Source organism: Pelecanus crispus, chromosome 1 (genome assembly GCF_030463565.1).
Source record: "Pelecanus crispus isolate bPelCri1 chromosome 1, bPelCri1.pri, whole genome shotgun sequence".
Lineage (NCBI taxonomy): Eukaryota > Metazoa > Chordata > Aves > Pelecaniformes > Pelecanidae > Pelecanus > Pelecanus crispus.
In genome coordinates, this window is record NC_134643.1 from 159,484,721 (window position 1) to 159,498,594 (window position 13,874).

Below are 13,874 nucleotides of genomic sequence, written 5' to 3' on the forward strand. Positions count from 1 at the left end.
AGATGTGTAGTTGTGTATTTCAAGCCCATCTGCTGTCATAATGGCTGTTCTTTGAGGAGGGAAGCAATTAAATGTGTCTGTAAGTTCTAAAATATGTGAATCTTTATTTTACTGACAGATATCCGTACTAAGTTATGTTTAATCACTTTAGGTACTGAAGTCATATTACAGACTTAGAAGAAATAATCTGCTGAAGAAACTCCCACAGCAGGGAGTTTTGTTTGTAAAAGAGAACCTGGACTTGATATGAATAAAACATGAAAATCTGGATAAAATATAATATAAAACCAGCCTTGCTGCAATGCTGTTGAATTGCCAGTGCAAATCTGTATGTGTAAAGAGCAGATAACTTTGTTCCATATCAGTAGTAGTGTAACAGGTTTAATAGTCAGAATTTTTTTATGGAATTGTAGTCTATCAACTAGAGATATCTCTCGGCTGCCTTGTTAGTGCAGTATGGAAAAGACTATACTGAGTGTCTATGCTTTAACTAGTCTTGCTATGGTTGGTGTTGAAATAGAAGGTTATTATAGAAGGTTATATATCTATCTTAAAACTTCCCCATTACAGGTAAAAACACTGCTACTTACTACCAATAATATATCTGTTGTGTTTTTCATTAGATTGAGGGCTTATGTTTAAACCTTCAAGGTTTCTGTCCAGAAACTTTCACATGCGTTTGTGTCTCAGTCTTGCTATCAATAATCCCTTGTACTACAGAACTCGAAGCATAGGTAGCCTTTTAAAAGCTCTAGTATCAGAGGCAGATAGGAAAACACACAAATAGCAAAGTCCATAATTTTCTTCTGTTATTTTGAGGTAAATCTCTATTCCAACATCATCCACCAAAAAAACCCCACCCAAACTTGTGGCAACGTATAGCTGTCTTTCTGAGTCAATTCTTCTGGAGAAATGAAATTCCAGAGAGTCTCTAGACTTTGTACACATCTTTGCTGGATTTTGTAATTATCTCATCAGGTGACTAAAGACAGTAAAACCATTTGATTTCTCATTGTGTGGATCTTGGTTTACCTGAATTAAATCTAAATGCCCAAAACCACAGGGAACAACGGAGAAGAAACATAACACTTAAATCTTTTTGAAACACTGATCAGAAACCAAACAATTTTTTAAAAGTGAATAAACACAGTAAATACAGTGTTGCTTACATGGAAAAACTGTGCATTGTTGTTCAGTGTAAGTGAATAAAATGTAATGCTCTGATTTTTAATTTTTTCTCCAAGCATTAAGCTTACTGATAATCGCAGCATAAGTCATAACATATACTGAAAAGTTAGCAGCTGAATGAATAATGCTCAATTGTCCAGACATAGCAGAATTATTTTTTTAGTCAACTACATATTTTCTTATTCAACACTCTTAATAAGATAAACATACTGTAATATACTGCGAGATCATAAATGTATAGAAAATGAGTTCATTCAGTAAAGTTAAATAAGTCTTTATTTCCTGTGGATTTGTGTCACAAGTCTTCTCTTCAGTAAACCCCCTGCATTCCTCAGGTGCAGTACTGCCAGCTTGTACTTTCATTCCCTGTAGCTTTCTTCAGAAATCCCTCTTCCTTCATCCTTCAGGTCTCCCATTCCTTTGCGCTTGCTGGAGGCGGTCCAGGCAGGATGCAGTACCTGGTATTGCAGATGAGAGGGAATACTTAACCACTGAGCTTTCGCTGCAATCTCTGCCTCAGGGAGAGCTGTTTGGATGTTTGTTCTACCAGTCCCCAGTTTCTGTGAAAGCTGTTTAAGTTGATATCCCTGAGGCCTCTATCAAATTTGTTATTAAAAAAAAAAAAAAAAAGAGTTAAAGGGCAATCCCTAGGGGATAGGGTGGTGCAGGTGGACGCAGACGTTACTTTTAGAACATAATTTTCCTTAGAAAACCAGGGTAATGCATCTAATGAGTGAGGAGGAACTGTAAGGGGAAGTTCTTGTGGCTTGGTTGGGGGGTGTGTGTCTGTGTTTGTTGTTTTGTTTTGGTCTTTAAGATGATGTCTACCCTTGATCCTTCTCCTGACTTTAGTTCATCCAAGATGCTTGATCTGGAACTCCTGTAGCAATTTTATTTTTAATTTGTGGCCCATGTTAAGTCACTATAGCAACATGCCAAAAATACGTAAGAATGACTAGAAAAACCTAGATGTTGCCTAACTGCTGCTAGGTATACACTTGAGGAATTAACAAACGACAGAATTCTTACTGTTGTTTGGGGTAACCTAGTGCCAATATTTGACTTTAATTGGCCTTGCAGAATACTTTTGGAAATCTTGAGTTGTTCTGTATGACATGCATTGTACTTAAGAATTACTTGGAAACACTTCCTCAGTTACTCTTCCCACCTGGTTCATCAGTCCAGTTTAAGCTATCAATAGCTGAACTATTAAATTAAATTATTATGAAATTATTTTATATGTCTATTTTCAAGTCCTTATTGCAAATAAGAGGTTGCTTAGTCTGACAGTAGAACTATTCTTTCTGGGAGGCATTTAAGTCATGCAGATTTGTGACCTTACAGTAGGCCAGATATTGACATTTTCTTTCCTGAAAGTAGAACGATATCCTTGGTCCTTTTGTAGTCCAATATTGTCAAATACTGTTAAATATTAATGATTCTGTCTGAGCAGACTTTTTTCCTGATTGTGTGAAGTACTGCTTTGTGTGAACTGGTCAATGTTTGCTAGCCTACAGTTGTATTCTAGTAGATTAGGATCAGTGGGTAGCATTTATGTCACAAGACGGTCAAAAACGGGCATTCAAAAGGAATGTAGCACATCCTGATTTCAAATTTCTCCTTTCCATAAATTTCTGGAGAGTTTAATGGATTCAAGTAGCTGACACCACGCATTTACACTTACTTCTTCTTAGGTACCTTTCCCCTCATATTATTACAGTTATTCCTTTAGAGGAGTAGAAATTTATCCAGCATTTTGTAAGGGCACTTGACATGTCTTTAGGGTTATAATCTGATTGTTTTTCCAGGTCAATAAATGGGAACATGACTATGCTGTGAAGGCATTAATACTGAGCTGGCCCTGTCTCAGTGTTACCAGACTATTAATCTGCCCAAAAAGCAGAGATTCTTGCACTAAAACAATACTGCTCAGCAACAATATTAAAAACAGCATTATTGCCTGATGAAGGCGTGGCGGAGGGAAGTCACTGGCTTGTGACCTCTCCAGTAGTATCTGTATTATGCATTGGAATATGATGCTGCTATCTCTGAGCTAGCTTGAACCTAAGTGGTGAAACCATGTAAACTGGTTTAAAAACAAAAAACCTAAAAACAAGACGTCAACTGGTAAAGTCACTGTTGTGGATATCTGAGTAAAGATCCACAGGTAGGATAATCCAGTTTTGGTGCCTGATGAGAGAGTGTGCCTGGTGAACATGGCTATATTGTGTGAGCTGAATTGTGCGATTTTGTGCCAAGTCCCGCAGCATTTCAGTCTGTGGAAAAGGGCAGAGCGGGTTAAAGTGTGCTAATGCTCTCTAATAAATGGGTTAGGCCTAAGTGTCTCTTCCGTTAGCACAGAATAAGAAAGGCTTATTCACAGATTTAAGTGCAATTATTTTGTGGACTGTATACAGGTGAGTATGTTTGGAGTATAGCATTGATAATATGCTCATGGGTAAACTGGACTTTACTGTCCTCTGGTTAGAAGTGTGTCTAAGGATGATTGTATAACATTATCTGATCTAAACCAGATATGTTTATGCCAGATTTGGCCATAGCAATGCAATCTCATGCCTAACGTTTTTTATTTATTTTAATAGAACTTTAACACTCTGCTTAACTGAGAGAGTTTTCCTTTTTTCTTTCAGCTGATGCAGCCCAGCAGTTTCAGTATGCAGTGAGAGTTATTGGAAGCAACTTTGCTCCCACCGTTGAACGGGATGAATTTCTTGTAGCAGAGAAAATCAAGAAAGAACGTACGTGCATTTTTGTTTCTTTCTTAGAAATAGGAATGGAAGTTTTTCAAGAAGTTACTTGATCAGTTTATTCCTCTGAAAGTGGGACAACACCGCCTCACAGATAGTTACCTAATCTGTTATTAATGCTCACCCCCTGAAAATCTTATGATGGAAATTCCATTAATTCCCCAGTTGGTATTCCTGAGTGGCTATTTATATTCACAGCTCAGATTTTTCTGAATGCTCAGTGTAGACTTCCCTTGCTGCCATTTACTTCTTATCTTAGTATCTTAGCCACCATGAAAATAAAGAACAATTAATATGGCACTCATTTCACTTTAATAGTACTCAGCCTTTATGAATTCATAGCTCTTTTTGGAAGACTGATATTTTTGTGATGTGCGCTTTAGAAATACTACACTTTGGCACAATTAACTTCATGAGCACCTGTGTGAAACTTGCTGAATGAGCATCCTGGGAATTGATGGAATTGTTCATGTGACTCACCTGGTATTTCTTGCCTTCAGTTTCTCTACAAGTTTATCTGCAGCCACCTTCTCAAAACCAAAACATTACTCCATGACAGTGTAAGTTATGTTGCAGTTACATTCCATTGTGCTCTACGCTGCTCGGAGTCAAGTGCTGCACTGTGTGAATCCAATGGGAATGTGATGCATTCTTCTTGAAAAGCCAAATAATGCTTTCAGCAGATTATGTGCTCTACAGTAGAATGTCCAGAAACAATTACTTGAAGTGTGCTAATTAAATTAAAGCTTCATAGTTGAGCTTTGAATAATCAGTCAGGGAGATTGAATTAGGGTAACTGAACTCAGTGGTTGTAACTGTTTTAAAGTACATGTGTGTTTCTTGCTGACACAGGGCTTCCATGACTTGCTGATAGGCATGTAAGTCCATCAGAATTTCTCTGGATGCAACTCCAAAACACTGTATTCTACAGTATATACTTTCTACATGAGTTTCTACATGCTTTGGCTATTACTAGCCAGTGCAGCATATATTTTTTGGGCCTATAGCCAGGAGTTTTGAAGAGGGTTATCTCCCTCATCTTCCTTCTCCCCAGCTTCAGCTTGTAGGCTGATGTTAGTGGTCATGTAACAAGTAACTGGATAGATCCTTCTAACTTTACATTTATTCTGGGCTTACCATGCAGGAAGTGACTTATTTGGCAAAATGTACTTAGCAGTGGCTTTTGATGCTAATTAACGTTTCTAATATTTAACAGCAATTTTTTTTATTATTAAGGTTTCTTCAGATGTTTTTGTTTTTCTTTTTAAAAACATGGCTGTTTCTGATGTAGTATGGCTTTTCTGAAGACATCTTAAAGCTTGAAGATGTTTTTCCTCTCAGCAAAGTCTTCTGTTATGTAACTAGCAGTGATTGAGACTGTTGCTTTTCTTAATACATAAAAGTTGTGTGACCTTGGAATTCTGCTTGATTTTGATCAAGTGGCATTACTACTTTTGTTTCTTGCTTTTACTGCCTAAAATAGGAATAATTACACTTTGTTTTGTGAAGGGCTTTATAGGATTCTTTAAGCCATATCTGCTTTCAGTTACGTTTTAATTCCCTAAACCTACAGAATAGCAAACTAGACTTTAAAAGGGCACTTATTTAGAAGGTGTATATTTTTACTGCTCAGGTACTTACATTGCATCACTTTTGATGCAAGAATTTTCAGGGCTGTAATGCAGATAACATGAAAACAAGCAAAATTGTATGAGTAAATAGAGTTGAAACAGTTAAGCATCATTATGCTTTCTTGGGTGCATTTTCCATTTTACCACAAATATATCATTTCAGACATGACCATTATATTTCTTTCAATTTTTAATCTATATTTCTTCTTTTTTTTTTTTTTCCAATAGTTGTACGACAAAGAAGGGAAGCAGATGCTGCTTTGTTTTCAGAACTCTACAGAAAACTCAGTTCACAGGTAGAGTAATAAGTGAATAAAGAGTAAAGACACTGAAAGCACACATATGCATACTTCTGACGTTGTAGAGTTGTTTTGGAGACTACTTGGGTTATTAACAGTATTTTTACTGAGAGGATGGTTGAATACTGGAACAGGTTGTCCAGGAAAGTTGTGGAGTCTCCATCCTTGGAGACAGTCAAAACCTGCCTGAACAGTCAGGGGGAGCCTGCTGTAGATGACCCTGCTCTGAGCCAAGGGGTTGGACTAGATGATCTTCAGAGGTGCCTTCCAACCTCAACCATTTTGTAACTTTTGTGAAAAAGTTTACAAGTTACTTTTTTTTTACTGTGAGCTGTTTGCTACTAATTAGAAATTAATTTAATTGGAAATCAGAAGAGAATAAAGGATACGTGTTTAGTTAGAGTCCAGTTACATGAAGGAGCACTTCATATGAAGGAAGGAACTCTGTAAAAATAGCAGTGTTAATTTTTTATATGTAAAACTGATGCATTTTTTTGTTGTTATTTATTTTACAGCAATGCCTTGCAAGTATATTGATTTTATTTATCTAGGGTTTAAACAGTCCTCATGCTTCTGAATTTTTTTAGTGCTCCAGGTCATTAATGTTGAAGGTTAAGGGTTTGCTGACTTTGATTCTGCTAACACCAGTGTTAATCTAAGAATACTCCATGTTGATATTTTGACACAAGATGTGAGTGTATAGAAAGCCCATGATGCAGGAATATGGATCAGGTGAAAGGGAGGGAAGATGTGAGGATAGAAGTTCTGCTGAGGTAGGTGAAAAATGACTGCTGCTAGTGTGTTCTGGATTCTTCCTAAAACTGAGTATTTAACAAGGTAGAGTATGGTGGGCAGTAATAAAAAAAGATGCCCAGTTCTCATTTGCCCATACCTGCTTTTTGACAACAAAAATTAGTTAATGTAAAAGATAATGTTTTCTATATAAGCAGCTTTGTCCTTATTTTGCTCTTTGTATTTAGGAGAGATGTTTTTCTCTGTTCTTCTGCTTTTTATTCATGCATTTACATATAGATCATGGCTGAGTTTTACAGGATAATAGTAAGATTTTGAGATTACAAAAGTGATTCTGTGAAGAGTGTGACTAGTCAGAACTCTGTTCTGCCCCTCCCCCAATCCACACTCAACTTCCTGGGTTGTTAGTGCTTGGAACTAAAGTTACCTTGTAGCTCTTTGTGTTTTCCTTATCCTGTGGATTTGTGTATTATTTGCATTGGTTTGTACTTGCATTGAAGCAAGTGTCATTGGTTTGCAAACACCTGTTCCAATGACCTCAGCCATTAGTTTTGCCTTTTCTTGCACGTGTTATGCTATGTGATCTTGCTCTTTTAATACAGATTTTCTGTAACGTGTTTCTGTGGCTTATGTACTATGTTGCCATATCATTGCATTTGGCAAGCAACTGTAAACTTTGAAACAAAATGCCTTGTCTGTGTTCATATCCGTTTGGTTATTCTTCCGAATGTAATACAAGCTTACATCGGCTATGTCCTCATATTTTGCTGCCCGATCAAATGTTTGAGGTTCTTTTGACCTTCTGCATCTCTTGGTTTTTTTGGTTTTTTTTTTTTTTTTCTGCTAGCATCTTGTGTACATGAAATGGTATCGTCTGAATACTTCCTTCTTTAAAATTCACTCTACCAATTATTATTCAGTCTGCTGTTAGGTTTGTTACTAATGGTGGACAATCGTTTCTTTTCCACATGAGGGGAAGGGCACAGAAGGAATATGCCTTTTCTGAATCAATGAGGCTTTTTCTTCCTCCAGCAATTCTCTTGAAAGCAACTAGGAGAAGGAAAAAAGCTTGTGTGAATCTGCTTTAACTTTGTTTCATCCATCACTCTAAAGAGAAAAGGAGGTCAGTTCTTATTTTAGTGGCAGCTTGCCAGTTGAGCAAACACCATGCTTCTTGAGGCACTTGGAGTTATTCTATCCTGGCCAGTCAAAGAAACAGTAATGTTGCTGCTCCTTCTTCACCAGCTGTTAATGAGTTGCTGGATTAGTTATTTGCAACAGATGCAATACCTCTACTTTTTGCTTCTTGTTGAGATCAAAGCAGAAGATAATAGACTTCTGCTCTACATAATAATACAGAATGTCTCCTTCTACTTTTATATAACAATATAGAGCTTTGGTAGGTTTGGTTAGTGGGCTCTATCCTGAAGAAAAAAATGTTCTATGGCCAAAACTTTTGTACCATGTAACATATACACACAAAATGCATAATTTGCAGAGAAACAGGAAAAATAGAAAAAGGTGAGAATGAAAATGTGTTTAAAAAAGAGAATTTCAAAATTACCTTGAAAGTGCTTTTTGCAAGACTTAGAGCACTGAATTACATTGCTTTGTAAGGGATGGAATATTTGTTGAATCTTGGTATGACTGAAGTTTCCTTTATATTCAACATTGCTTAGTATTCCAGACCATAGCCTGATCAATATTGTGAGGGGACTTGTATGAGCTTCTTTGACTTACTCCACTACTTAATGTCCATTATAAGGTTCTATGTCCCTGATCAATTCAGGTGCAAGTGTTAGTGTCACAGAACTAGAGTAACATATCTAGAAACATGTATATCTAAAATAAAACATTTTAATATTTGCCATAACTCTTCTCTTCAAAGTGTTCTTTTTGTAGCTTGGGCTTTAGCATTGTTCTGTCTTCTGCTGGTAAGCTTTCTGCTGAGATCTAAAGCTGCTGAGAGTGTTATTTTAACAGTCTATATGTATCTGTCTATTTGTTTGCTAGAGACTATATTGCACATTCCTCAAGTTTCATCTTAACTGTGTCTATCTTAAGCTGTGAAAATTTTGGTAGCTCTCTTAAATGACATTTCAAGTATTAGAAATTGAAACCCTTAAACTTCTGAAGCCTCCCTGTAAAGGGGAAAGTGGAGAAAAGACAGTTCTTTGCTTAAAATTCTACCAAGAGTATTCCTTCTTCTCAGATGCAGATGCTACTCTAACCTAAAGGTGATGTTTTACATGGTGAGAGCGTGTGGGAATGCTGGTAAAAGTTCAGCTCTGTATAAACCTTTTTCTTAGTAGCTATGAATTTTAAATTGAGTGTACATGCTGATCTCGGAGCAGGTGAGAGTTTATGATTTGAACACAGAGGAGAAAATTCATAACATTAGCAATACAGAGGCTGCACTGCACGTTCCCAGTTTACTCAACAGTGTGGCTCTGAGTTGGTCTTATTTGTGTGGAAAATTGATTTATATGTGTACATGTTAGTAGGCTGGATAGTTAAAAAAATCCATTATTATCAACGAGTTGAAACAAACTCATTTCTGTTTGTCTTCATTTTTTTTAAAGGGCATTTTGAAAAACAAATGGTCAATACTCTACCTCCTGCTTAGCCTTAGTGAGGATCCACGTAAGCAGTCTAACAAGGTAGGAGACCTTTGTTACTTCTGAGAAACAGTAAATGTGTCACTTATTTTAGATGTCATTAAGAATCACTATCCAGACTTAACCAACACCTCAGGTTGTGTTTGTGTGTGAGGCTGAAAGGAAGAACACACTTGACAGAAGTAGCTGCATTTTTTTTCTGTGTAATTTTTTTATACTAAGTAAATGTAAACATATGAGCTGTCCAACATTTGTAGCTGAAGTTGTGACTTTATTAGATGGGTGATATTTTTTTGTTTGTTTGCTTTCTGCTTGGTGGTGTAATGTCTGCTTATGTGCTAATGGGTTTGAAATGGAGTAGGGAGAGCAAAATTTGTCCTTTGGTTGCAGCTCTGCTAGCACAAAAGTGCTTTTTGCAGCTATTGCTAATGACAATTTACAGGCAAAAGTAAGCTTCGTTGCTAAAAGTACTTTTGCCAACTGTAAGGGACTTGCTTTCTGTCATTATAGTTGTAACAACAAACTTTTCTTTGCATAAACATGGTCTTCAGTTATTTTTTTTACGTTCTTGAATATTACGCTTCTGTTAACTAAAGACATGACTTAAAGCAACTCACAAATCTTTTCTTTTTATTCCTCCCTTTTCAAATCCTCTCCTTTTTCAGGTATCAAGTTATGCCACACTTTTTGCTCAAGCATTGCCACGGGATGCTCACTCAACCCCTTATTACTATGCCAGGCCTCAAAGCCTTCCGTTGAATTACCAAGACCGCAGTGCTCAGTCTGCCCAGAGTTCTGGCAGCATGGGAAGCAGTGGGATCAGCAGCATCAGCCTGTATGCCCTGAATGGGCCAACGCCAACTCCGCAATCACTCCTTCCAGGGTAAATTAAACTGATTTACCTTACAAATAGTTTGGGGGAATACTAGAGATGATCTGTTCTTTCCCTGCCCTCCCCGTCTTTTATTCCCCTCCCCCCCTTTTTTTTTTCTTTCCCTCACCCTCCCCATTTGTATGCCATTGGAAATTCCACTGTAGGTGTGTAGAAACTGAGTTCCTTAGCTGAACAGTTTGAATATCAAGTGCTGTCATATGACCATATGAAGCCATAAATGGCTGGCCAAGTGTATCTGTTTTTAATTTTAGCTATCCGCTGAACAGCTGATATTTCACTGTATCCACTCTTTGGATTCTAGTGCCAAGTCCTTTTCCAAATTTCTCAGTTCCCTGAAACCCTTTAAGATAGTCTTTATCTTTCTTCTGTAAACACCTTGGATTTAGAGTCTTCACTCAAGTTCCTTTTACTAAGCATGCCTCAGGCAGTGTCAAATTAGTGGACTTACTATCCTCCATTTTCAAGTGGGTGAACTTTTTTGCATGGTCTGCCTTTCTTTTAAGCATGATCAGAGCAGTTTGGCTGTTGTAAGAGGCAGTCTTGCATCTTGAGTAGAGAGGGTTTTTTCTGAAAAAAAAAAAATTATACAAGAGTTGATTAAAAAAATTACCTATTAGGAAAAAAAAAAATCCTAAAACACCTACTGTTCAGCAGTGGTTTATTTGTCTGTTCATACCAAGATGAATCTACATTTGGAACTGAAACATTCAAATACCAGATAGTTCAGTTTTTTGATGAGTAAAAGCTGGCCATTGTGGGCCATAAGATGGCTACCCAGTTATTGACTTTGTTAAATAAGCCAACACAGGCAGTTACATGCTCAGAACCAGAGCCCTTCTTGTGCCATTGGATATCATGTTGTATTACCCCTGCAGCTCTACAAAGCCTGACAGAGATGCACTGCATTCTCTTCACAGAGATGTCTGCGTTCTATGAAGGGAAAATGAATGTGTTTATAGTCTGGGAGAGGGAGTGGGTCAACGGTCGTTCTGTAATATATACCTGGAAATACATTGCTTCATAGAAGTTGAGCATGGATAAGTGAACAGAATGTTATGAGACTTGTAGAAGTGAGGACTCGTTTGCATAGTTTTTTCAGCCTTGAACGAAAAAGCCTGGAAATAAAGCCTCCGTCCAAAAGCAGTGGGGACATCACTTTTCAAGAAACTGTGGTTAGTGTCAGAAAGACTTAAGAGACTATAATAAAAGGGAAAAAAAAAATCATCTTAAGTGATGCAGAAATGAGCAAAGCCCTATGTCGTGGTTTAGTCCCAGCCAGCAACTCAGTACCACGCAGCCGCTCACTCACTCCCCCTACCCTGATGGGATGGGGGAGAGAATCGGAGGAGTAAGAGTGAGAAACACTCCTGGGTTGAGATAAGAACAGTTTAATAATTGAAATAAAGTAAAATAATAATAATAACAATATAATAATAATAGTAATAATAATATACAAAGCAAGTGATGCACAATGCAATTGCTCACCACCCGACGACCGATACCCAGACAGTTCCCGAGCAGCGGTTGCTGCTCCCCGGCCAACCCCCCCCAGTTTATATACTGAGCATGATGTCATATGGTATGGAATAGCCCTTTGGTCAGTTTGGATCAACTCTTCTGGCTGTGCCCCCTCCCAGTTTCTTGTGCACCTGGCAGAGCATGGGAAGCTGAAAAAGTCCTTGACTAGCATAAGCAGTACTCAGCAACAACTAAAAACATCAGCATGTTATCAACATTCTTCTCCTACTAAATCCAAAACACAGCACTATGCCTGCTGCTAGGAAGAAAATTAACTCTATCCCAGCCGAAACCAGGACACCCTATTATTTTGTACTAACAGAAGCTTTATGGGTTGTGATTTGACCAAATTCCTAATATAAGGCTAATTTATGGAAATTTTTATTAATAATTTTTATTAATTCTTTCTCGTGATCAGAAAAGAGAAAGACACCATATTCTTGTCTCTTAATTTTCCTCCCCGTCCCCAACAGTCGTGAAACAAATGCAAAATTGGAATAGATGCATTTTCAGAAAGTACCACAACTTTATTCTGAGTTGAAGATTTTTTTTTTTTTTAATACAGTGTATTTGAGGTGATTTATAGAATCCATATTATGGAACTAATAACCAGTGCTGGCACAACTGGATTTCATTGTTATTAATATGCTTTACAATACAAATACTTAATTGACTTTGTCAGTACTAGGTTTGTGTGGTGTATCTTGGATGTTCCCTCCTTGCTGACATCTTCAGGCACTTGATACAAACTATCCTTGCCAAGGTGAGCAGCTCCAGTGCCGGTAGGATCAGCAGCGAAGAGCTCTAGCCCTGTGCACAGCGGGGTTTCCCGAGCTGGGGGAGCTTCAGGGGGAGCCAAGAGACCTGCCAGGAGCCCGCACCTTGTGTGACAGTGGCTGGCGAGACCGGGCTGGGGCAAGGAGCAACGGTGGCCAAGCCCCCCACATGTATAAAAGCAGCCCTTAGGGAGCGCCAGTGGCTAGGACCACCGCCAACAGGGCGGGCAAACAGGGCGTGGGGCATCAGTTCACATGGCAGTTAGGGTGGGCAGGAAGGTGTTGAAGCTCTGCCAGCTTGACCAGGGAGCAGTGGTGTCCACCTGGCAGAAGGCCATGGCCTCTCCAAGCTCTGCCCCCACCGTGACTGACGCAGCTTCCCAGACAGCTCCAGTGGGGACACGCTGCCACCCAGGTGCCAGGCTGCAGGGTGTGCCCTGCTCTTACGCCAGTGCCAGATGGCAGCAGTGGCACACCTGTGGGAGGTGCGCCCAGGTAGGGGCACTCCTCCTCTGAGTGACAGAGCTCCAGGAGGAGGTGAGTAGGTTGAGGAGTATCAGGGAGAGCGAGAGAGATAAACCACTGGAATTGCACCCTACGTTCCCGAGACAGGCCCAACAGGCAGACAGGACACATGATATGGAGGATTCCCTGTCCTCCCTCTGCCTGGCTGAACACAGTGACTTAAGGGATAGGGGGCAATGGTGACAAGTTCCTGCCCGGCACAGCAGGTACGTCTCCTCTGTGACTCCCCACCTTCCCAGGTGCCCTTGCATAATAGGTATGAGGCTCTGCAAGTGGAACCAAACAATGGCGACGACGATGGTTCATCTAGGTTGGAGGTGTCAGTGAGGTTAAGTCGGCCTATGCCCTGCGTCAAAACCACTTCCATGAAGAAAAAAAGATGGGTCATTGTCATAGGAGACTCTCTTCTGAGGGGAACAGAAGGTCCAGAATGCAGACTGGACCCACTTCTTAGGGAAGTCTGCTGCCTCCCTGGGGCCTGGGTTAAAGATGTTATGAGAAAGTTTCCTACCCTGGTATGGCCCTGAGATTACTATCCATTATTGATTTTTCAGGTAGGCAGCAATGAAGTTGCAACAAGTAGTCCAAGGGCAATCAAGAAAGACTTTAGGGCCTTGGGATGACTGGTTAAAGGATCAGGAACACAAGTAGTGTTCCCCTCTGTCCTTCCAGTTGCAGAGAATGATGAGGGAAGACACAGGAAAAGCTGGCAGATCAATATCTGGCTCCAAGCCTGGTGTCGCCAGCAGAATTTTGGGTTTTTTTGATCATCGGTCAGTTTACATGACACCAGGGCTGCTGGCAACAGAGTACACCTGTCTCAAAGCGGGAAAAGGGTCCTTGCACAGGAGTTAGCAGGGCTCATTGAAAGAGCTTTAAACTAGATCTGAAGGGGAAAAGGGA

The 13,874-nt window shown here is 39.2% G+C and overlaps 1 protein-coding gene across 3 annotated transcripts in view; it reads left to right on the forward strand.

Moving 5' to 3' along the window:
- The window catches only part of TUBGCP3 (tubulin gamma complex component 3), a 56,009-nt gene that overhangs the window by 7,680 nt on the left and 34,455 nt on the right, over positions 1-13,874 (forward strand). For 2 of the 3 annotated variants that reach the window (XM_075708284.1, XM_075708262.1), the window contains exons 2-5: positions 3,840-3,947; positions 5,816-5,883; positions 9,222-9,299; positions 9,923-10,140. In XM_075708284.1, the coding sequence (XP_075564399.1) occupies positions 3,840-3,947; positions 5,816-5,883; positions 9,222-9,299; positions 9,923-10,140 (472 nt within the window). Of the gene's footprint in view, positions 1-3,839; positions 3,948-5,815; positions 5,884-9,221; positions 9,300-9,324; positions 9,336-9,922; positions 10,141-13,874 lie in introns of all 3 variants that reach the window. The other variant, XM_075708273.1, reaches the window with a different exon arrangement.